The sequence below is a fragment of the Phacochoerus africanus genome, chromosome 3, assembly GCF_016906955.1.
Source record: "Phacochoerus africanus isolate WHEZ1 chromosome 3, ROS_Pafr_v1, whole genome shotgun sequence".
NCBI lineage: Eukaryota > Metazoa > Chordata > Mammalia > Artiodactyla > Suidae > Phacochoerus > Phacochoerus africanus.
The window spans coordinates 26,225,150-26,248,033 of NC_062546.1; the positions used below are offsets into that span (position 1 = coordinate 26,225,150).

Sequence of the window (22,884 nt, forward strand, 5' to 3'; positions counted from 1 at the left end):
CTCCAAAGCTATCAATTCAGACAAAAGGATATCCAGCTCTGAGTTATTCTGAATTTTACTTTGATTTCTGCATTTAATTACAGCAATACAAAATAAAAGGATAGAACTATATTTTTAAGAGCCACATTCCAAAGCAAAGGTTCACTGCATAGTTCATATACCATATTTGATGATCCATATTTGACAGTCCTCACAGGGCCATGTAAAATTAGCATGGACATTTCTTGGGCTTTTGATGTTCATTGCCATCATCTGCTTCACTGCTAAAATCAGGAAACATATGGGATGAATTGGTAAAGGCTGCTGAGAGTTTCTGCTGCCTTTTTGTTTTTTTGTTTTTAATTCATCGCTGAGGCCAATTCAGGATACTTCTAAACAAGACCAAGATCTAATATAGCAGTCTTTAAATCATATCCATCCCCAGGACCTTTTTAAATAAGATGTCAGAGAAAGAAAGTTGTTGAAGAAAAATGATGGGAAATCAAGTATCTTCAGGGAGTTCTGGTACACAGGTCTAAAGACCACAAGTCTAGCTAGTAAAAAGAAGGAGCCATGTGATAGAGAGTAACAAATAATGGGTTTTGGACTCATCTTGATGAATTCGATATCAAGACTGAACTAAGTGTGAATAGTGCATCTGCTACTGATTAACTGTGTGACCTAGGGAAATTTATTTAACTTCTCTGAGTCTTATTTCCTCACCTGTAAAGCAGATATACTAACTCCTCCCTCCCAAGGATGTTCCAAGAATTACATGAGATGACATACGTGAAAAGCACCCAACAGAAAAATCTAGCAAAGACTTTTTTTTAAAAAAGAATTCAAGTGAACTTAAAATCAGATTCAGTTAACATACCTGCTATAGACTCACTTCACAAGTTTAATTTATGATACCCCAGCCCCTATAATTTCAGATAGCCTCAAGGACTTCAAGGGGCCAGAGACAGAAACCAGAGACAGAGGCAAAAGCTACTTAACCAGCCATAATAAAACCCAGAGACAGGCTCCGTCACATGTACATATACTAGCTCATATTGCACATGAGGCCAGTCAATACGGCCTTAGCAAGCTGCATCCCCCCTTCTTTGTAATCTTACTAAAGCAGAAACAATAACTAGGGGAGATTCTCTCTCATTAGCCTTCGAACTTTCAGGGATTTTAAGTAAATCTTTTTTTTGTCTTTTTTCTTTTTCTAGGGCCGCTTCCCGAGGCATATGGTGGTTCCCAAGCTAGGGGTCTGATCGGAGCTGTAGCTGCTGGCATATGCTACAGCCACAGCAACTCAGAATCCAAGGCGTATCCTCGACCTACACCACAGCTCATGGCAACGCTGGACCCTTAACCCACTGAGCAAGGCCAGGGATTGAACCCACTAGGAATCCCAGTCAGATTCCTTAACCACTGCGCCACGACGGGAACTCCCAAAGTAAATCTTTACAACTGAGTGATCACTTTCTATAATACGAGGTTCAAAACAATGCTCTAAACTAAGGATTGAAGATAAAACCAGCAGGTAAGAAATCTTACTTTCCCCCCTCTTTCCTCCTGCTTTCCTTATCCTGCAGGAGAAATGAACTTAATAAATTAACTTATCTGTAACCTAGTGCTACATTCATCCATTGTATGCCATGATTTAAACCATCCTTTCTGTTTAAAAGCTTTCATTAAATTCAAATAACTGATGATAAAGTTTGGATTTGCATACCCTACACAACAGGCTTAATACCCCAATTCTCTGCTTTTTTTTTTTTTTTTTTTTTTTTTTTAGGGCCACACCTGTGGCATACAGATGTTCCCAGGTTAGGGATCTGATCAGAGCTACAGCTGCCGGCCTACGCCACAGCAACGCCAGATCGGAGCTGAGTCTGTGACCTACATAGCAGCCTGTGGCAATGCCGGATCCTTAACCCACTGAGCGAGGTCAGGGATTAAACCTGCATCTCACAGACACTATGGCGGGTTCTTAACCCACTGAGCCAGAACGGGAACTCCAGATGTAGATTTTAATCTTGACTTGGTCATTTACTAGCTCTATGACATCTGAGTCAATTTCCTAATTTGCAAAATAGGATATATATCTAAATAAGAGTGGAGGATTAAAAGGCGCAAGGTATATATAGTGTTTGGCATGGTATCTGGCCCAAAATAAACATTCAGTATTAGTCATTATTATTACTAGCAGGAGTTACCATCATTTATAGATAAAACAAACAACTAAGTCTCAGAGGTCTCAGAAGTTGATTAACTTCCCAGTTTGAACATGGCCTTAAACCCAAAGTCTGTCTCCAAATTCTGCTTTTTCCATTAGGCCAAACAACCTGCCTCAGTTATATCCCTGCCTTTTTTTTTTTTTTTTTTTTTGCTTTTGCTTTTTAGGGCTGCACCTGAGGCATAGGGAAGTTCCCAGGCTAGGGGTCGAATCGGAGCTGTAGCCGCCAGCCTACACCACAGCCACAGCAACACCAGATCCAAGCCAGTCTTCGACCTACACCACAGCTCACGGCAACACCAGACCCTTAATCCACTAAGCAAGGCCAGGGATTGAACCTGTGTCCTCATGGATACTGGTCAGATTTGTTTCCGCTGAGCCACAATGGGAACTCCCATCCTTGCCTTTTAAAGCAGGCTACTACTATTTAACTAATCTTAATTATGTGGTCACAGATTATGGGTGTTTTTAATTTTACTCCTAATTTTTTTCATACCCAACAGTTCGGGGGGAAAATGACTGAAGACATCAATGTGGCACAGTAGGTAATTCCACAGGAAAGGATGAGACCCTGTCTCTCACTGTCGGTATGCTTAACCTGGGGTAGCCTCTTTCCTCTCCATCTACATTAGTTGGTTTTCTTTTCTTTCTCATTTTTAAAAAAGTTTTATTGAAGTATAGTTGATTTATAACATTATGATAATTTCTGCTGTACAACAAAGTGACCCAGCCTGCCCCCCCATATCCACTCTTTATCAGATTCTTTTCCCATACAGATTATCACAGAATACTGGGTAGAGTTCCTGTCGCTACATAGCAGGTCCCCGCTGGCCAGTCATTCCATATACCACCATGTGCATAAGCATTAGTTGCTTTTAAAACTGCTATGAGCTAGGCTCAGATTAAGTATCCTGGGTCTAGTGAGAGTACCTCTAAGCCCAAGCAACAAAGGAATCATAAACTTTCCAAACATAGGAGTGTGAGTCATGGCATGTAGGAAGAACCACCTTTAGAGGAACAAGCAATCTTTTTTTTTTTTTCCCCTTTTTTGCCTTTTTAGGGCCACACCCTCCACATGTGGAAGTTCCCAGGCTAGGGGTCAAATAAGAGCTACAACTGCCCAGCTTACACCACAGCTCATGGCAATGCCAGATCCTTAACACACTGAGTGAGGCGAATGATCAAACCCGCATCCTCATGGATCCTAGTCGGGTTCCTTTGTGGCTCAGTTAGCTGAGCCACAAAGGGAACTCCCAAGTAATCTGCAGTCAAGCCGCACAGCCAGCCAGAGACAATATCCATAGGAAAGGAGCAGAGTAAATTCATAACCTCAGATGGGATGGAAGCCAGTTGATGTATTCTAAGTAAGTCTGTTTCCCAGACCAGAGAACAGGATGGGAAAGGATGGAGAACGGACCTTGAGGAGCAAATGGAAGGCAGCTAACTCAGCTTCAGAGAAGCCTCTTTGGCACTTTTACATCTCTACTTTCATCCTGATGGGTTAAGTGCCAGATAAAGAGAGACTGAATATGACAGTTCCCACACCTTTTGAATAATAATGCACAGGGTCTATCATAAAATATTTGTGAGTTTTTCACTAATAACAATGATCATTTATCACTCCACTTCTTCTTTTTTTTTTAAGTGCCACACTTGCAGCATATGGAAGTTCCCAGGCTAGGGGGCAAATCAGAGTTATAGCTCCCAGCCTACGCCACAGCCACAGGAACCCTGGATCTGAGCCCCGTCTGTGACCTACACCACAGATCACAGCAACGCTGGATCCTTAACCCACTGAGCGAGGCCAGGGATCAAACCCGAGTCCTCATGGATATTAGTCTGGTTCATTACCACTGAGCCATGACGGGAACTCCATGCAATGCTGGATCCTTAATCCGATGAGCAAGGCCAGGGAATAGAACCTGGATCCTCATGGATACTAGTCAGATTCTTAACCCAACCCACTGAGCCATAACAGGAACTCCCATTCCACTTGAAAATTGTTCAGAATTCTTGGTAGCTCCAAGGATTAATATTCCTTTCTCCATGCTTATGGACCTTCCACTTACCTTGCTACACAAAATAAAATCATAATAATGCAGATACTATCATAACCCCAAAGAAGCTGATATTTAGGAGTTTACATTCTTAGATAACTTAAAAAGGCAGAATGAGTGCCACCAGAGACGAAAGAGCTGTTGTACTGTGAAAAGTTCTAGAACAGGCTTCCTTGCCATCTGGCCCCTGCCAGACACAACTCCAGCCAGAACTCAGTTATCCCTATTAACAAGCTATACAAGCTTCAGTCAGGTTCCCTGAATAGTTCTGGAGAACTACTCACCAACCCCTCAACAGCCTCCCGGTTTCTACTCCATACCTTTAGCCAATCCTCCTGGAAAAAGCCCCTCTCCTTACGCCTGCTTCAAATGTCATCTTCTTACCTGAACCTTAGTTGGAGCCTTAAAGAACAATTAGTTATGCCTACTCTGCATTCACAAAAGCTTTTACTTGAGCACTTGAAGCACTTTATCATTATCCATGTACTTGTGCAGGATCCCTACTAGATTGTGAGATTCCAAGTCATCTTTGTATCTTCAGCCACTAATAGCCCCCCAAATAGTGTTAACCAGTGTAAGTACTTTACATACATTAACATATATGTTATACTAATTATCATACATATACATAATATACATAATATACATATTATCAATCATCACATGAGACTACAAATGAGGAATCCTCATCATCTCAATTCAACTGATGAGGAAAATAAAGTGCACAAAAAGGTTAAGTAATGTACTGAGAGTCTCAAAGCTAGTAAGGATTGGACCCCAAGATTTCAACCTAGGCACAAGTCCAGAATTGAATTTCAATAGACATCATGGGTTGAGGGAAAGGTCCTACTGCAAGATCAATGGTCTCCACCATAGGGGGCATAGTTACTATTCACACACTAGGGTGTGGAAAGACAATATTGGAACTTCTACTTGTATTTGTTTTAGTTCATCCTTTTATAAAATGTCTATTTTTGCACGTTATAAAATGTACATATTGGGAAGTACAGTCAACACTGCAATTGTAATTTAAAACAAACATGACATAATGTGTGTGCATATTCAACAGTATTTACTGATACAAAAAACACTAAAAACATCTAAGGCCACTGCTCTAGACTAATTCCTCCAGGGACTCTGAGCTCCAGCATTCTCTTTGCCTAGAACTTCAGTTAAAATCATTAGCCAATCAAGACTGTAAGTAAGCTTCTAGAGACAAGAATCGGCTCTAATTCATCTTTGGAAGCCCTACATCAGCACACAGCCTGGTGCTTAGCAGATGGTCAATGCTGAATCTAACTGCAACATGAAAACCTCACTGAAAAAAAATCCTCTCAACATTTTAATGTAATTTACTATATGCTTCCAGATTAAGAGACAAAGTATACTAAGCACATTGCCTGGGAATGTAATATAGAATTCTCTTAGGAACACTATAAATAAATAAACAAAACAAACTTCAGTTACATAACAGAACCAAAAATTGTATGTTAGGGCCTATTTTAAACTGAACACTGCATAAAAGAGATGTGGGTATAAAAAATTTAAGTTCTGATAAAAGGTCCTTTCACTATACAAAGATAGTGTACCTTTGTCAGACCTAAGCTCCAAGAGGAATGGATCAAACTATCAAAAGCAGCAACTTTGCATTTCCTCAATCCAACCTTTAATGGGTATCAAACAAAGAGAGGCTATGGAAAGTGTCCCTTTTATGTGTGGAAGAACATGGGCTCTGAGGCTGGATCCACAGGGTTCCTTCTGTTCCTCAGTGTCATCCTCTACAAAATGGGCTTACACAAATACTTAACTCTTATTTATACCATAATCAGGATTAAAGAAAAAAAACATGCAAAATGGATTTGTTTCCCCATTTAACATGTCTCTTCCCCCTCCTCCCAAATAAACTCGAAGCTTGAGTTTGGTCTATCTAGTTGTTCCTATATTCCCAGAGCCAAAATGGTACTTTTTACTTAATAGATGATTTAATAAATATTAAATGAATAGAATGCAAAAAGCCTACTGCTCAAAAAATATGTTGGCTATTATTGCTACTGTAACAAGAAACAATTAAAATTTTATCGTTGTTATTAAGAGACCCACCCCGTCCCCAAAGATCTTATGATTCTAGGAGGAACAGTAGATAAATGCTAAAAAGGAAAAATGGAGGTAAGAAAAGCAATTGGATCATAAAGCAGGACTAACCAAAGACAAAATTAAAATCTCACACAAATAAAAAACCAGAGACCAATCTAAAGCTTTTCCAAGTGAGGTTCACCCTGGACGAGGTTTATTAGCGATTATAGTAATGACAATTTCCACACTTGTGTATGTGCTAAAGTCCATGCCAAGCCTCCCACTTGGACACACAAAACCGACAACTGGGGTATGGAGGGGTTGAAGATGCTCTTTACATCTTCATTTTGCAGAAGGAGAAATCGAGGCTCGAAGAGACCCAAGGTCACAGCCTGTGAGTGGGGGAACCGGGATGGAAACCCAGGCAGACCAACCCCTGAGTCTGCACTCAACAGGCCCCTCGGAGGCAACATCCTCGCTTCCTATACCATCCGCCACACACCCCCTCGAAATTGGGCGTGTGTACTACTTCTCCAGGGTCGGACTTTGTGGCCCCGGAGCCAGGAGAACAAAACAATCCTTGTCCGCGGGCAAGTTCGATGGACGCCAGCCCGGCCGCGGCTGCGAGGCCGCGGTCCCCACAGATTCGCTCAGTCCATGAGCTCCGAGCCCTCGAGCAGTGCAGGAGAGGCTCGGGCGGCCACGGGAGCCCAGGAAGGCCCGGCCTGCCTCATGACCTTGGATCTGCCGCCCTTCTTGGGGCCTCAGTTTACCACCACGGCCTCGCGCCGGGGGCCTCCCGGGAGCTCGCGCTTGTGGAGCCGCAGGCCCTTCACACGCCCCCCTCAGCCGCCCGCCTTCCCGCCCCGCTTACGCTGGAAGGCGGCCGCTCCGGGGACGCCCACCATCGCCGAGCGCCAACGCCAAGCGCCTCCGCCTCCACCGGCGGCCCGGGTCCCTCGCAGGAGCCTCCGCGGGACCTGAAGCCGCCAAGCTCTCCAACCCCAGAGCCGCCGCTGCAGCCGCCGCCAACGCCACCGTTAGGCCGCGCGCCGCCCCGCCCCCCAGATGGCCCCGCCCCGTTCGCCTGGCACGCCCCGCCGCGCGCTCTCGCCTGCCAGGCCAACGCACGCGGAAGCCCGGCCCCAAGACGAGTTCCCACTAAACTCCAACCCCCTGACCTGCCCCGCCCCTTCCGCGCGAATCTACCACCCTATCCCGGAGCATCCTGCTTCTCAGTCCCGCCCCGCCTGCGTCACGCGCGCCCATCACGTGCACGGCCCAATCTTCAGACACTGGGATTCCTGCTGTGGTGAGGAAAGAGGCTGGAGCCCAGAGGCGGAGCCCTAGGGGGAGGGGCTTAGGGGAGGGGCTTAGGGGGGAGGGACACCGCCTCACCTGAGTTGTAGAGATTAAGGTCTAGTCGTCTTTTATGCCTGTCGTTTGGCGAGTCACTTCCCCTTTTTGGCCTGCAGTGTTTCAAATGTCTGAAATGCCATTTCCAGGAGTTCCCATTATGGCTCAGTGGTAGCAAACTCTGATTAGTATTCATGAAGATGCCGGTTGGATCCCCGGCCTCCCTCAGTGGGTTAAGTATCGGGCAAGTGTTGTCGTGAGCTGTGGTGTAAATTGCAGACGCAGCTCAGAGGATCATGCATTGCTATGATTGTGCTGTAGGCCCCCAGCTGAAGCTCCTATTCAGCCCCTAGCCGGGAACTTCCATATGCCACAGGCGAAGCCCCAAGAAGCAAAAAATAAAAATAAAAATATAAAATGTCATTTCCATAAAATTAATAATTGTTGGCTATCATTATGTTGACCTATTTTTATACACGCCATACAGTTAATCCTCACAATGAGAGAGAAAAATATCATTATTCTCACTTTTCTACAATGCAAAAAGGGATTTTTCCACCAAATACCTTATCCACTGGTTATTGTTAGCAAAAAGCAGAGGTGGGATTGGAAGTGAGGAACTCTGACTTAAGACCCAGTTCTTTGAGCTACTCTGAACTATTCTGCCTCCCAAAGTCTCAAAAACAGGGATTAAAATTAAAGCAAGAGATTAATAATTCCAAACTCCTCTATGTACAATGATACTGTAAACAACGTTCTCTTAATTTGCTTGTCTTTTATAAGCAAAGGACTGAGATAAAATATTGGCAACATATTCAACAAAGAATATTCAAAATAAAGAACTCCTTAAAACTAATAAGAAAAATAATTTGATAGAAAAATGGACAAAGAGGAGTTCCCTGGTGGCTAAGTGTCTTAAAGATCTGGTATTGTCACTGCTGTGGGTCAGGTCACTGCTATAGCATGAGATTCCTGGCCACAGAACTTCTGCATGCCTCGGATATGGCAAAAAACAAAACAAAAAAACAAAGAATGAATAAACATGGTGTTCCCTTTGTGGCTCAGTGGTTAACGAATCCGACTAGGAACCATGAGGTTGCAGGTTCGATTCTTGGCATTGCTCAGTGTGTTAAGGATCTGGCATTGCCATGAGCTGTGGTGTAGGTTGCAGACGTGGCTTGGATCTGGCATTGCTATGGCTCTGGCAGAGGCCGGCAGCAACAGCTCCAATTAGACCCCTAGCTTGGGAACCTCCATATGCTATGTGTGAGGCCCTGGAAAAGACAAAAAAGACAAGGGAGTTCCCATCGAGGCACAGTGGTTAATGAATCTGACTAGGAACCATGAGGTTGCAGGTTCGATCCCTGGCCTTGCTCAGTGGGTTAAGGATCCGGCGTTGCCATGAGCTGTGGTGTAGGTCGCAGACGCGGCTCGGATCCCGAGTTGCTGTGGCTGTGGTGTAGGCTGGTGGCTACAGCTCCGATTCAACCCTAGCCTGGGAACCTCCATATGTCACAGGAGTGGCCATAGAAAAGGCAAAAAGACAAAAAAAAAAAGAAAAAGAAAAGACAAAAAAAAGAATGAATGAATAAACAATATGCAGAAAAGAAAATCTGATGGCTAATAAACATTCTTAAAACATACTCAGTCTCTCCAATAACAAGGAAAATACCGATCAGTGAGTTGCCACATTTCATGCATTAGATTGGAAACTCCACTTGTGTGTCTTCATCCCAAAGAAATACTCAATCATGTGCACAAAAAATGCATAGGAGGAGTTCCAGTTGTGGCTCAGTGGGTTAAGAATCAGATGAGTATGCCTGAGGATATGGGTTCAATCCCTGGCCTCACTCTGTGGGTTAAAGAATCCGGCATTGCCCTGAGCTGCGGAGTAGGCCCACAGCTGGGATCTGACATTGCTATGGCTGTGGTGTAGGCCCACAGCTGCAGCTCCAATTCGATCCCTAGCCTAGGAACTTCCATATGCTATGGGTGCTGCCCTAAAAAGACCAAAAAAAAAAAAAAAAAACAAGTACATAGGAAAAAAGTTTATGTCAGAATTATTTATTTAAAAAAACAACACTTGGAGTTCCCGTCTTGGCACAGTGGTTAACGAATCCGACTAGAAACCATGAGGTTGCGGGTTCGGTCCCTGCCCTTGCTCATTCGGTCCCTGTCCCTCCCATTGTGGCTCAGCAGTAATGATCCGGACTAGGATCCATGAAGACACGAGTTCGATCCCTGTCCTTGCTCAGTGGGTTAACGATCCAGCGTTGCCATGAGTTGTGGTGTAGGTTGCAGACGCGGCTCAGATCCTGCGTTGCTGTGGCTCTGGTGTAGGCCGGAGGCTACAGCTCCAATTCGACCCCTAGCCTGGGAACCTCCATATGCCGCGGGAGCGGCCGAAGAAATTGCAAAAAGGCAAAAAAAAAACCAAAAAAAAACCCACTGGAATTTGCTTGAATGCCCTTTGTAGAGAACTAGTGAAATACACTATAGAGAATAGTATGCAACATTTAAAAAGTAGATAGATCTATTTGTGACGATAAAAGTTTGCCAAGACATAATTTATTAACTGAAAAAGCAAATTCAAATTTCATGCAGTTATTCTTTTGCTTTACTTCCAATTTTTTGATAATTGTATTTTTCTTGGATAATAATTTTTCTTAATACCTACATACTATGTACACTCTAAAATTGTGCTACATCTAAGTCCACATGCCAGAGCCAGACAAACTGGATAAAAATTATGACTTGACACTTATCAACTATATAGATTTGGACAAGTCATCTTACCTTTCTAAGCCTCAGCAAATGACTCACGATAGTACCTAGCTGACAAGATTGCTGAACAGTGCTTGGTACATTTTTAAAGTGTTACAGGAGTTCCCATTGTGCTGCAACATGATCAGCAACATCTCTTCAGTTCCAACACACAGGTTTAATCTCCAGCCCCCCACAGTGGGTTAAGGATCTGACGTTGCCACAGTTGTGGCAATAGGTCTATGGCTCGGATCTGATCCCTGGCCCAGGAATTTCATATGCTGCAAAGCAGCCAAAAAAAAAAAAAAGAAGTTACAATTATTATCATTATTACAGGAATTTTTTTTTTTGTCTTTTTAGGGCCACGCCTGCGCCATATGGAAATTCTCAGGCTAGAGGTCTAATCTGAGCTATAGCTGCTAGCCTATGCCACAGCCACAGCAATGCCATATCCAAGCCATGTCTGGGACCCACACCACAGCTCACGGCAACGCTGGATTTTTAACTCATTGAGTGAGGCCAGGGAATGAATCCTCATGGATGCTAAGTTGGGTTTATTACTGTGGAGCCACAGTGGGAACTCACAGCTGGCATTTTATTCTTTTTCTCATCTCTTTTCTCAGCCAGTACTCCCCTAGCCTCTACCCTTCATGCCTGGAACAGTAGGTGCTCAAAGAAATTATCGTCAATGAATTATCTTACCATTTGAATCTTACTGTATATTGCTGTGCCTTCTCTCAGCACTTAGCTATCTGATATATAATGACTGAACATCACTTTGAATATTTTATGATGCATTCATTAAATAAATACTTATAAAGAATTTAAGAAATGGGAGTTCCCATTGTGGCTCAGGGGGTTGAGAATTTGACTTATATCTATGAGGACCTGGGTTCGATCCCTGGCCTTGATCAGCGAATAAAGTAACCAGCATTGCCACAAGCTGTGGTGTAGGTCGCAAATGCAGCTCAGATCCCACATTGCTGTCGCTGTGGCTGTGGTGTGGGCTGGCAGCTGCAGCTCCGATTCGACCCCTTGCCTGGGAACTTCCACATGCTGCTGGTACAGGCTTGAAATTAAAAAAAAAAAAAAGGGAGTTCCCGTCATGGCGCAGTGGTTAACGAATCCGACTAGGAACCATGAGGTTGCGGGTTCGGTCCCTGCCCTTGCTCAGTGGGTTAACGATCCGGCGTTGCCGTGAGCTGTGGTGTAGGTTGCAGACGCGGCTCGGATCCCGAGTTGCCGTGGCTCTGGTGTAGGACGGTGGCTACAGCTCCGATTCAACCCTAGCCTGGGAATCTCCATATGCCGCGGGAGCGGCCCAAGAAATAGCAAAAAGACAAAAAAAAAAAAAAAAGAATTTAAGAACTTGCTGAATTAAGTCCAGAAAGAAGAAGTGATAATCTTTTTTTTTTTTTTTGGCCATGTCTGCAGCATGTGGAAGTCCCCAGGCCAGGGATCCAACCTGTGCCATGGCCGAGCAGTTGCAGTGATAACACTGGATCTTTTAACCTGCTGCACCAGGAGGGAACTCCCAAGAAGGGACAGTAATTAGCCTCCCCAAGACCACATACTATGAAGTGGTTGCCTGGTCAAAGATGCTGAACTTAGAATTTTCTGCCACCATACCACATTCAGGCGTATAAGCACCAATTTATTCATTAAACATGTAGTGAGAAACTAGCCCATAACTTGAGTGGTTCTCAAAGCAGGCTACTGTCAAAATAACATGAAGTGAGAAACTGATCTAGAAACACATTTTCACAGGCTCTGCTGATCAGAAAGGCCCCAGGCCTGGAACCACAAAGGCAGCCCTCCATAGGCAGAGGAAAGGAAAACGTCTTCTTCCTAAAAGCTCGTCCAGCCTTGCCAAGTCAGACATGGCTGACCTCCATGCAGCATTTCCGTCACTCTCACGCTAGCCAGACAGGATTCGAGTCCCTGTGTATATCAGGGCTCTCTAGCCTCACCTCAGCCACCTCCGGGCACCATCTTCCTCCTTCCACACAACCACCCGCCACTTCACTCCTACATACCCTTCAGGTGTCAGTTCATCTGGTACTTCCTCAGGGAAGCCCTCCCTAGCCCTCTAGACCTCTCAGACCTCCAAATGTCCACTCCTATAATACCATGAACCTCTTATTCACAGCACAGAACTCATTTGTCATTTGGCATTTACTTTTCCCATTCTTGGATTACTGTACTTCTTTCTCAGGCTCCACTAAACTTTCTCTCTTTTTTTTTTTTCCTCTTAGGGCCACACCCTTGGCATATGAAGTTCGCAGGCTGGGAGTCGAATCAGAGCTACAGCTGCTGGCCTACACCACAGCCACAGCAACACCAGATCCAAGCCACATCTGTGACCTACACTGCAGCTCACAGCAATGCCAGATCCTTAACCCACTGAGCAGAGCCAGGGATTGAACCTGAATCCTCATGGATACCAGTTGGGGTCATTGCCACTGAGCCATGATAGGAATGCCTCTTTTAAAACTTTAAAACAAGCTTTTTTATTATTATTATTATTATAGTTTATTTATAAATGTTCTGTCAATTTCTGCTATGCAGCAAAGTGACCCAGTCATATATATTCTTTCTCTCACGTTATCTTCTATCATGTTCTATCACAGTGATTGGATATCGTTCCCCATTCTACACAGCAGGATCTTCTTGTTGTTCACCACTGTATCTCCAGTTCCTGGGACAGAGATGGCACTCCATAAATATCTGTTAAATAAATAAGAGAAGTGTGCTGGGAGCCGAGTTTCAAGAATGGAATCCACCTGATGACAAAGTCCAGGGGACTCTGAAGAAAGGAATCTGCCTGATGACAAAGTCCAGGGGACTCTGAAGAAAGGAATCTGCCTGATGACACAGTCCAGGAGATTCTGAAGAAGGCTCTGCAAAACAGCACATCCACTAGGCCTTAAAACCTGCACCAGGCATTAGAGACCAGTACCTGGAGATATATACCTTTGGCTTCTGTTCTTTCGTTTTTTAATAATTGATCCATGCCTTGCTTATGTGCCTTAACTCTGTGTTCTTTTTGCCTTAAGAAAGGAATTTATTATTCTCTATTTAAGCTTCAACCTATTTTTGTTTGTTAGCCTTTAGCTTATCTTTGGAGCTATGGCTCTGTGCTGTCTTCTTCCAAAATAATAGCTTCTGGGGAGGTTTCTGTTTCTTCATATGATGATCTTAGATAATATTGGCATGCTTTATTTAGGCAGCACAATTATTTAGTTTTTACAATATAGTTTGTAGGCATTAGGAATTGATGATTATTATTACTTTATTGTATAAGTATAAAAATCTATCATAATGTTAGAAGTTTGATTGTTGCTATGTAGTAAATAGACATTTGTGTTAAAGGACAGTGAGGTGTAGTCTGTGACCTGTATGTGCCTCTAGCTTTCTGCTTGTTTACTCTTTAATGGGTTTAGGGTGTATTTTACACAGATCATGCCCCTTATTTAATCTATAGTTTTTGGAACATGTGCTTCTTAATCTTTACATTTAATCTGTAACTCTGGAAACATTTCAAGATATTGATCTTTTACTGCCAATGTAAGCTTAAATTTTTTCCTGTATAAGTTGCCACTGTTCACCAATAAATTTGAGACTGCTTGACCACTACTCGAGACTGTGTGCGCCTCCGTTATTCCTGGGCCTGCCGCCCTTCCTCTTCGGGACATCCCCTGACCGCCGGGGCTGGTCCCCGGCAGAAGTGGAGTTCCTGTCATGGCGCAGCAGAAATGAATCCAACTAGGAATCATGAGGTTTCGGGTTTGATTCCTGGCCTTGCTCAGTGGGTTACGGATCCGGCATTGCATGCGGCTTGGATCCTGCGTTGCTGTGGCTGTGGCCTAGGCCAGAAGCCATAGCCCCAATTCGACCCCTAGCCTGGGATCCTACATATACCACAGGTGTGGCCCTAAAAAGACAAAAAATAAATAAGTAAATAAGTAAATAAATAAGAAAAATATTCAAGTGGAGGTAGGAACAGGGGTCTGTGGGAGTGCAAATAAGGGTCTTTCTGGCTGGTCCCCTTTACCCCTTTCCCCATCCTATGCCCTTGGGAGTCATAGAAGGATCACCAGGAAAGGGAGGATGTATTCATTAAATTCATCGTGTATTTGTTAAACAAGTATTTATTAAGCACATATCTTGTGTCAAGCTTTGTGCTACGATACAGTGGTCAATAAGAGAATGTTGCTACCTGCGTGTCGTTACTCTGTGGAAATAGACAAATAAGTAAAAATAAAATTTAATGTCAAAGACAAAAACAGAGGATGTTCCCATCATGGTTCAGTGGATTAGGATCCCAACTAGTATCCATGAGGATGTGGATTCGATCCCTGCCCTCACCAGGTGGGTTTAGGATCAGGTGTTGTCCCAAACTGCAGCGCAGGTTGCAGATTCGGCTCTGATCTGGCATTGCTGTGGCTGTGGCCAGCAGCTGCAGCTCTGATTCGGCCTTTAGCTTGGGGGTTACATATGGCGAGGGTGCAGCCCTAAAAAGACAAAAGAAAAAAAACAAAAACAGAGTAAGAGAAAGAGAGATGGTACAAGAGGTGTGGGGATTGACATTTTACAGTGGATGGGTAGGACCGTAATGATGTGAGAGGTCAAGCCATGGGAATATCTGGGGGAACTGTCTTCCAGGGAGAGGGAATGGCAAGTGCAAAGGCCCTGAGAAGGAAATAAACTTTCTGGGCATAAGGCACAAGGAGCTTGGTCTGACTGGAGCTTTGTGGCTGAGAGGAAGAATAGTAGGGAATGAGGCCAAGAGGGGATGCAGAACCAGATATTTCAGGACTTTGCTGCCCAGGAAAAATTATGAGAATTTTAGAGAAAGACCAACAGAAGAATTTGCAGGATTTGGAACAGGAGAGTAGCCTGATATAATTACATTTTGAAAATACGCCTCTATCTTCTATGGGGAGAATGGATTATAGAATTAGGAGGCTGTTGGAGTTCCCATCATGGCTCAGCAGTTAATGATCCCAACTAGCATCCATGAGGATGTGTGTTCGACCCCTGGCCTCGCTCAGTGGGTTAAGGATCTGGCATTGCTGCGAGCCGTGGTGTAGGTCACACTTGGCTCAGATCCGTCATTGTTGTGGCTGTGGCGTAGGTCAGTGGCTATAGCTCTGATTAGACCCCTAGCCTGGGAACCTCCAACCTCCACATGCCACTGATGTGGCCCTAAAAAGACAAAAATTTTTTAAAAATTAAAAAAAAAAAGAATTAGGAGGCTGTGACAGATGAGAACTCAAGACAGATATCCACTGGAGGTGTGAAAAGATTCAAGGTATTCTTCTTTTCTTTTCCTCTTCTTTCTTTCTTTCTTTTTTTTTTTTTCTGACTGCAGCATACAGTGGCTTGATGTGGGATCTCAGTTCCCAGACCAAGGACTAAAACCAGGCGGCAGTGGTGAAAGCGAGAATCCTAACCACTAGGACATATCTAAGATAGCATTAATCTTCAAAACCTAATTTTGCCAGAGGATTGGCTATGGGGAATGCCAGAAAGGAAAGCGCCATTTATCACAATGGCTTCAAAAGTCCCTTCCAGAGTTCCTGTTGTGGCTCAGCGGGTTAAGGACCCGACATTGTCTCTGTGAGGATTTGGGTTTGATCGCTGGCCTCACTCAGTGGGTTAAGGATGCAGGGTTGCCATATGCTGCATCGCAGGTCGCAGATGTGGCTCAGATCAAGTGTTGCTGAGGCTGTAGACAGGTAGCTGCAGCTCTGATTCTACTCCTGGTCCAGGGAACTTCCATATGCCACAGGTGTGGCCATAAAAAGGAAAAAAAAAAAAGTCCCTTCATATCCAGCCTGCCCCATTGCCTTCCTTTTTTTTTTTTTTTTTTTTAATCTTTTTAGAGCCGCACAGCATATGGAAGTTCCCAGGCTAGGAGTCAAATCAGAACTACAGCTGCCAGCCTATGCTGCAGCAACAACAATGCTGGATACTTAATCCACTTAGTGAAGCCAGGGATCGAACCCACATCCTCACAGATCCTAGTCAGGATAGTCAACCGATGAGCCATGAAGGGAACTCCTGCCTTCCTTTTTTTGAGTAACAATCTCTCGCAAATGCACAGCACTTCATGTGTATACACAAGCCATTTCTAGGTGCCTCTTCATAGGTATTGCTTATTTTTCTATTTTCTTATCCCAAAAAAATGCTTTTTCCTTTTTTTTGTTTTGTTTTGTTTTTTCCTTTTTTCCAGGGCCGCTCCTGCGGCATGTGAAGGTTCCCAGGCAGGGGTCAAATTGGAGCTACAGCTGCTGGCCTATGCCAGAGCCACAGCAATGCAGAATCTGAGCCTTGTCGGCTACCTATACCACAGCTCACGGCAATGCCGGATCCCTAACTCACTAAACAAGGCCAGAGATCGAACCCGCAACTTCATCGTTCCTAGTTGGATTCGTTAACCACTGAGCCATGATGGGAACTCCCCCAAAATGCTTTTTTTTTCAAGCTTTTAAAGATTGAAGTAAGAACAAGGAGTATTACTGGGAACAAACAAGGACATTTCATAAAAATGAAAGGATCAGTTTACCAAGAAGACATAACAAACTTAAATGTGTGTGTACCTCATTATAGATCTTCAAAATACATGAAGAAAAACTGATAAAACGGAAAGGAGGAGTTCCCGGGTGGCCTAGTGGTTAAGGATCTGGCATTGTCACTGTTGTGGCAAGGGTTCGATCTCTGGCCCAGGAACTTCTATACGCAAACATGTATAGCAAAATACACAAATTTCAAGCATACAGCTTGATGAATTGTTTCAGGCTTAACACCTTGTAACCACCACTCATATCAAGATGACACTCATTTTCTATTAGCCTAGAAGGCTCTATAATGTTCCGTTTCAGTCAACACTCTACCTAGAGGTCACCATTATTCCAACTTCTATCACTGTAGCTATATGATTGTATTTTATTTAACAGCTCTATTGAAATATGATTCCTATGTCATACACTTACATTTAAAGTGTACAATTCAAAAAAAAATAAAGCGTACAATTCAGTGGTTTCAGTATATCACAGAGTTGTGCAAGCAACACCAGAACCTAATTTTAGAACATTTTATTTTCTTTTTTTCAGAGTCCACTGAGCCATTTTATTTGCATGTATGTATTACATTCCTAGAAAAAGAATCCAAGGATTTCCCCTCCTGTGTGTTTTCATCTTGCTTCTTCACGGTGCATGATGCCAGCTGAGGTTGTCAATACAATGAACCCAAACTGACAGGATGGGAGCAGCTTATTCTGCCATTTTTCTAGATCTTTGAGTTGCCCATCAAACCTGGGGCTGATAACTCCACACTTATTTAGTCTGCCTGTGAGGTTCACAACAATTTTCCTAGCTCTAGGATCATCCATGATTTCAAATTTGCCAATGGGAGTTCTGTGGTAGCACAGTGGAAAGGAATCCGACTAGGAACCATGAGGTTGCAGGTTCCATCCTGGCCTCGATAAGTGGGTTGGGGATCCAGTGTTGCCGTGAGCTGTGGTATAGGTAGCCGATGTGGCTGAGACCCCACCTTGCTGTAGCTGTGGTGTAGGCTGGCAGCTGTAGCTCCAATTGGACCCTTAGGCTGGGAATCTCCATATGCCGGGGGTGTGGCCCTAAAAAAAAAAAAAGACAAAACAACAACAACAACAAATTTGCCAATGTAACCATGTTTCATCATCACAGTTAGAAACCTAACGATGACTTTGAAGCAGAGCCTAGTAAGAACCTGGCGTTTGCCTCTCTTTTCAGAATTGTTGATGCTCTCGAGGGCATCAGTCAGGACATTCATGTGCACCATTATGGGGGCACGGAAAGATGGTGGAAAGAGCTAGAACATTTTCATCAACCCAAAGAAAACCTCCAAACTTTTATAAAAATATTTATTTTATGTTGGAGTAAAAATTCCCATACTTAAGAGCAGTCACCCTCATCCTGCACTCTCCACCTCTTATGATTGCTCTTTTAAAAAACAATTTTGGGAGTTCCCATCGTGGCGCAGTGGTTAACGAATCCAACTAGGAACCATGAGGTTGCGGGTTCGGTCCCCGCCCTTGCTCAGTGGGTTGACGATCCGGCGTTGCCATGAGCTGCGATGTAGGTTGCAGACGTGGCTCGGATCTCGCGTTGCTGTGGCTCTGGCGTAGGCTGGTGGCTACAGCTCCAATTCGACCCCTAGCCTGGGAACCTCCATGTGCCGTGGAAGTTGGCCCAAGAAATAGCAAAAAGAGACCAAAAAAAAAAAAAATTGGGGGGGGGGGAGTTCCCATTCTTGCTCAGTGGGTTAAGAAGCCAGCTAGTATCCATGAGTGTTCAATCCCTGACCTCACTCAGTGGGTTAAGGATCCGGCATTGCAGTGAGCTGGGGTGTAAGCCTGATGCTGCAGCTCCGATTCAACCTCCAGCTCGGAAATTTCCATGTGCCACCCTAAAAAGAAAAAAAAAATTGGTGGGGGGAGTTCTCTTGTGGAGCAGTTGGTTAAAGACTCGGTGTTGTTGCTGCAATGGCTGGAATCGCTGTTGTGGCATGGATTCTATCCCTGGCCCAGGAACTTCTATATGCCAAGGGTGTGGACAGGAAAAAAAAAAAAAAAAGAATGAATTAAAAACCAATTGCAAGTTCCCATGTGGCACAGCTGGTAAGGATCCTGAGTTGCTGTAGCTGTGGCACAGACTGCAACTGTGGTGTGGGATCAATCTCTGGCCTGGGAACCTCCCACATGCTGCAGTTGAGACAAAAAAATAAGAATAAAAATCAACTTTTTGGAGTTCCCACTGTGGCTCAGCTGAAACGAATCTGACTAGCATCCTTGAGGATGCAGGTTCAATCCCTGGCCTCACTCAGTGGGTTACAGGATCTGGTTGCTGTGAGTTGTGGTGTAGGTCGCAGACGCAGCTCAGATCTGGCGTTGCTGTGGCTGTGGCATAGCCCAGGAGCTATAGCTCCTGATTTGACCCCTAGCCCGGGGAATCCCCAAATGTCAAGGGTGCGGCCCTAAAAAGACCAAAAAAAAAAATTTGTTTCTTTAAATCAACTTTTTGAGTTGTACTTCATATACAAAGAACCATATCAATTCCAAGTGCCCCATTTGATGAATTTTTGGTTGTATATACCGTTGAAATCACCAGCACTATCAAGACAAAGAACACTTTCATCACCCTTATGTGCTTCTTCCTATTCCTTTGCAATCCATCCTTCCATTTGCACCTGGGCCCATGGAACTACTGGTCTGCTTTCTGTCATTATGAATTAGCTTACTTTTTCTTGAATTGCTTGTATATACACTCGTACAGCACGTACTCTCCTCTCTGGCTTCTTTCAGTTAGGATTATGATTTCGAGATTCATCTATGTTGTATCTATCAGTGGTTTGCCTTTTTTTTTTTCTTTTTAAGGTCGTACCTGCGGCATATGGAAGTTCCCAGGCGAGAGGTCAAATTGGAGCTGCAGCTGCAGGCCTGTGACATAGCCACAGCAACTCGTGATCTGAGCTGCATCTGTGACCTATGCTGCAGCTTGCGACAACATTGGATCCTTAAGCAACTGAGTGAGGCCAGGGATCAAACCCACATCCTCATGGATGCTAGTCAGGTCAGGTTCCTAACCCACTGAGCCACAACGGGAACTCCTGGTTTGCCTTTCTTTTTATTGCCATTGTTTGAGAAACACCACGTTTTACTGTTTTTTTTGCTTGTTTTTTGTTTTTCTTTTTTGGCCACACCCATGGCATATGGAAGTTCCTCTGGTCAGAGATGGAATCTGAGCTGTGGCTGCAACTTGCGCCATAGCGCTGGCAATGCCAGATCCTTGACCCACTACACCACAGCGGGAAATCCCTTTACTGGTTTTTTGTTTGTCTTTTTGCCTTTTCTAGAGCCACTCCCGTGGCATATGGAGGTTCCCAGGTTAGGGGCCTAATCGGAGCTATAGCTGTGGGCGGGCCTACACCACAGCCACAGTAATGCCAGATCCGAGCTGCATCTGGGACCTACACCACAACTCAGGATCCGAGCCACATCTGCGACCTATACCACATCTCACGGCAATGCCGGATCCTTGACCCACTGAGCAAGGCCAGGGATCGAACCAGCAACCTCATGGTTCCTAGTTGGATTCGTTAACCACTGCACCACGACGGGAACTCCAGCCTCTACCGGTTTTTAAAATAAAACTTTCGGAGTTCCCGTCGTGGCGCAGTAGTTAACTAATCCGACTAGGAACCATGAGGTTGCCGGTTCGATCCCTGGCCTCGCTCAGTGGGTCAAGGATCCGGCGTTGCCGTGAGATGTGGTATAGGTCGCAGATGTGGCTCGGATCCTGAGTTGCAGTGGCTGTGGTGTAGGCCAGTGGCTACAGCTCTGATTGGACCCCTAACCTGGGAACTTCCATATGCTGTGGGTGTGGCCCTAGAAAAGACAAAAATAACAAATAAAAAACAAAATAAAACTTTCTTGCTGAAGACATTGGGAAGGCCTGGCTTTAAACGTAGGTTTCTCAAGTTCTGTTGGCTTTCAAACGTAGAGATAATAAATCAGTCTCCACAGGCTCACCACCTTTTCTTTTTCTTTATCATTCTTGTTTAGTCCATGGTGGAGTGTGTGTGTGTGTCGAAGGTGGGGAGAGAGGCCCTCTTGGAACACGTCAGACCCATAAAGCATCAGCCAGTATCCTTTGGTTACTAAGGCCCACAGGGTCAGGTACACTAACATTGAAGAGTCAGACAGAGACAGGGCCAGGTGCTTTAGGAACTGAATTTGAGCTCAGCTTACGACAGCTCCATTTTCCAGCCAGGAGAACTGAAACTCAGAAAGGTTAAGGGACTTAGCGTCAAGTTTGCCAGAGTGAGAAGCTTAGTCTCAAGTGACAGAATTGAATTCTGACATTCTTTGCACAACCGTCTTAAGAAATCATAGACTCAGTAGACATAAGGAAATTGCAGGGGACCCTGGCTGCTTCTTTTCCAAACCAAATGGATTGTTTTTCTTTAGTGACAGAAGAGGATTAAGATGGGTGGCAGGGAGAAGTGCTCGCTGCCTGCCATCTGCCCTGGCCATGCCCTTCCGCTAATGTAGGATAAACACAAAGCCTGGCAGATGACAGTCAGTGCGGGGAAGCGATTTAAAGGTATATGATCTTTGTTGGGTAAACAGGAGCCTGAAATGCTTATTGAACTTTAGAAAGCCTGTCTGTGCACCATAGAAATATTTGGCATGACTGGGACTTTTCTAATAAGCAAGGCTTTTCTTCCACAGGATGCTGAAGAGCCCAAGAGCCCCCAGAGGGAGAGATGAACAAATTGAATTAAACTATTAAAATTCGTCATTGTTTATGATTGAGAGGAATGTAAGCAAACTCATATTGAAGGATTTGTATACCTTTTAACAAGATCAGGAAGAAAAGGAAAACCACTCAGTTCTTAACACTGAAAAATATATTGTTCTCACCATTTCGCTGTATAGCCTTCTCAAATTTTTTCTGTTCATGGGTATATTTACATAATTGAGACCATACCGTTAATGCATTTCTGCAGCCTGCCTATTTCTGCTATTACATACATCACCAATTTTTCATGTCACTAAAAATTATTCATAAACATCACTTTAGGAGTTCCCGTCTTGGCACAGTGGTTAACGAATCCGACTAGAAACCATGAGGTTGCGGGTTCGGTCCCTGCCCTTGCTCAGTGGGTTAAGGATCCGGCGTTGCCATGAGCTGCGGTGTAGGTTACAGACGTGGCTCGGATCTCGCGTTGCTGTGGCTCTGGTGTAGGCTGGTGGCTACAGCTCCGATTCGACCCCTAGCCTGGGAACCTCCATATGCCGAGGGAGCAGCCCAAGAAATAGCAAAAAGACAAAAACAAAAAAAACCATAAACATCACTTTAATGGAAGATCTTATAATAGTCTACTTTTGGTAAACTCCAATGTGAATAGTGATTAGGGATTCTTCTTTTTATTTTTTCTATTACGAATTATGCTTTACTGAAGTTCCTGCTGTGGTGCAATGGGTTAATAATGTCACTGCATTGGCTTTGGTAGCTGTGGAGACTTGGGTTCAATCCCCAGCCTAGCGCAGCGGGTTAAAGGATTCACCATTGCCACAGTTGTGGCTTGGGTCACAGCTATGGCTTGGATTCAATCCCTGGCCCAGGAATTTCATATGCCACAAGTGTGGCCATTAAAAAAAAAAAAAAAAAAAAAAGCCTTATTGAACACTGAACACCACCGCGCATGAGTCCCTTTTTTTTTTTTTTTGGCTGCACCCATGCAGCATGCCAAATTTCCTGGGCCAGGGATCAAACCTGCGCTATAGCAGTGACAATGCTGGATCTCCAACCCACTAGGCCACTTTTCTGCTTCTTTATTTTCCAATTTTCTGATTCTTAGAGTAGGTTTTTCAGA

The 22,884-nt window shown here is 44.2% G+C and overlaps 1 protein-coding gene across 2 annotated transcripts in view; it reads right to left on the reverse strand.

Annotated features, from left to right (window-relative positions):
- The window catches only part of CBFA2T2 (CBFA2/RUNX1 partner transcriptional co-repressor 2), a 159,556-nt gene extending 152,184 nt beyond the window's left edge, over positions 1-7,372 (reverse strand). For both annotated transcript variants that reach the window (XM_047771301.1, XM_047771300.1), the window contains exon 1: positions 7,214-7,372. In XM_047771301.1, coding sequence (XP_047627257.1) covers positions 7,214-7,247 — 34 coding nt within the window. In that variant the 5' untranslated portion in view covers positions 7,248-7,372. The remainder of the gene's footprint in view (positions 1-7,213) is intronic.
- Positions 7,373-22,884: the final 15,512 nt, after the last annotated feature.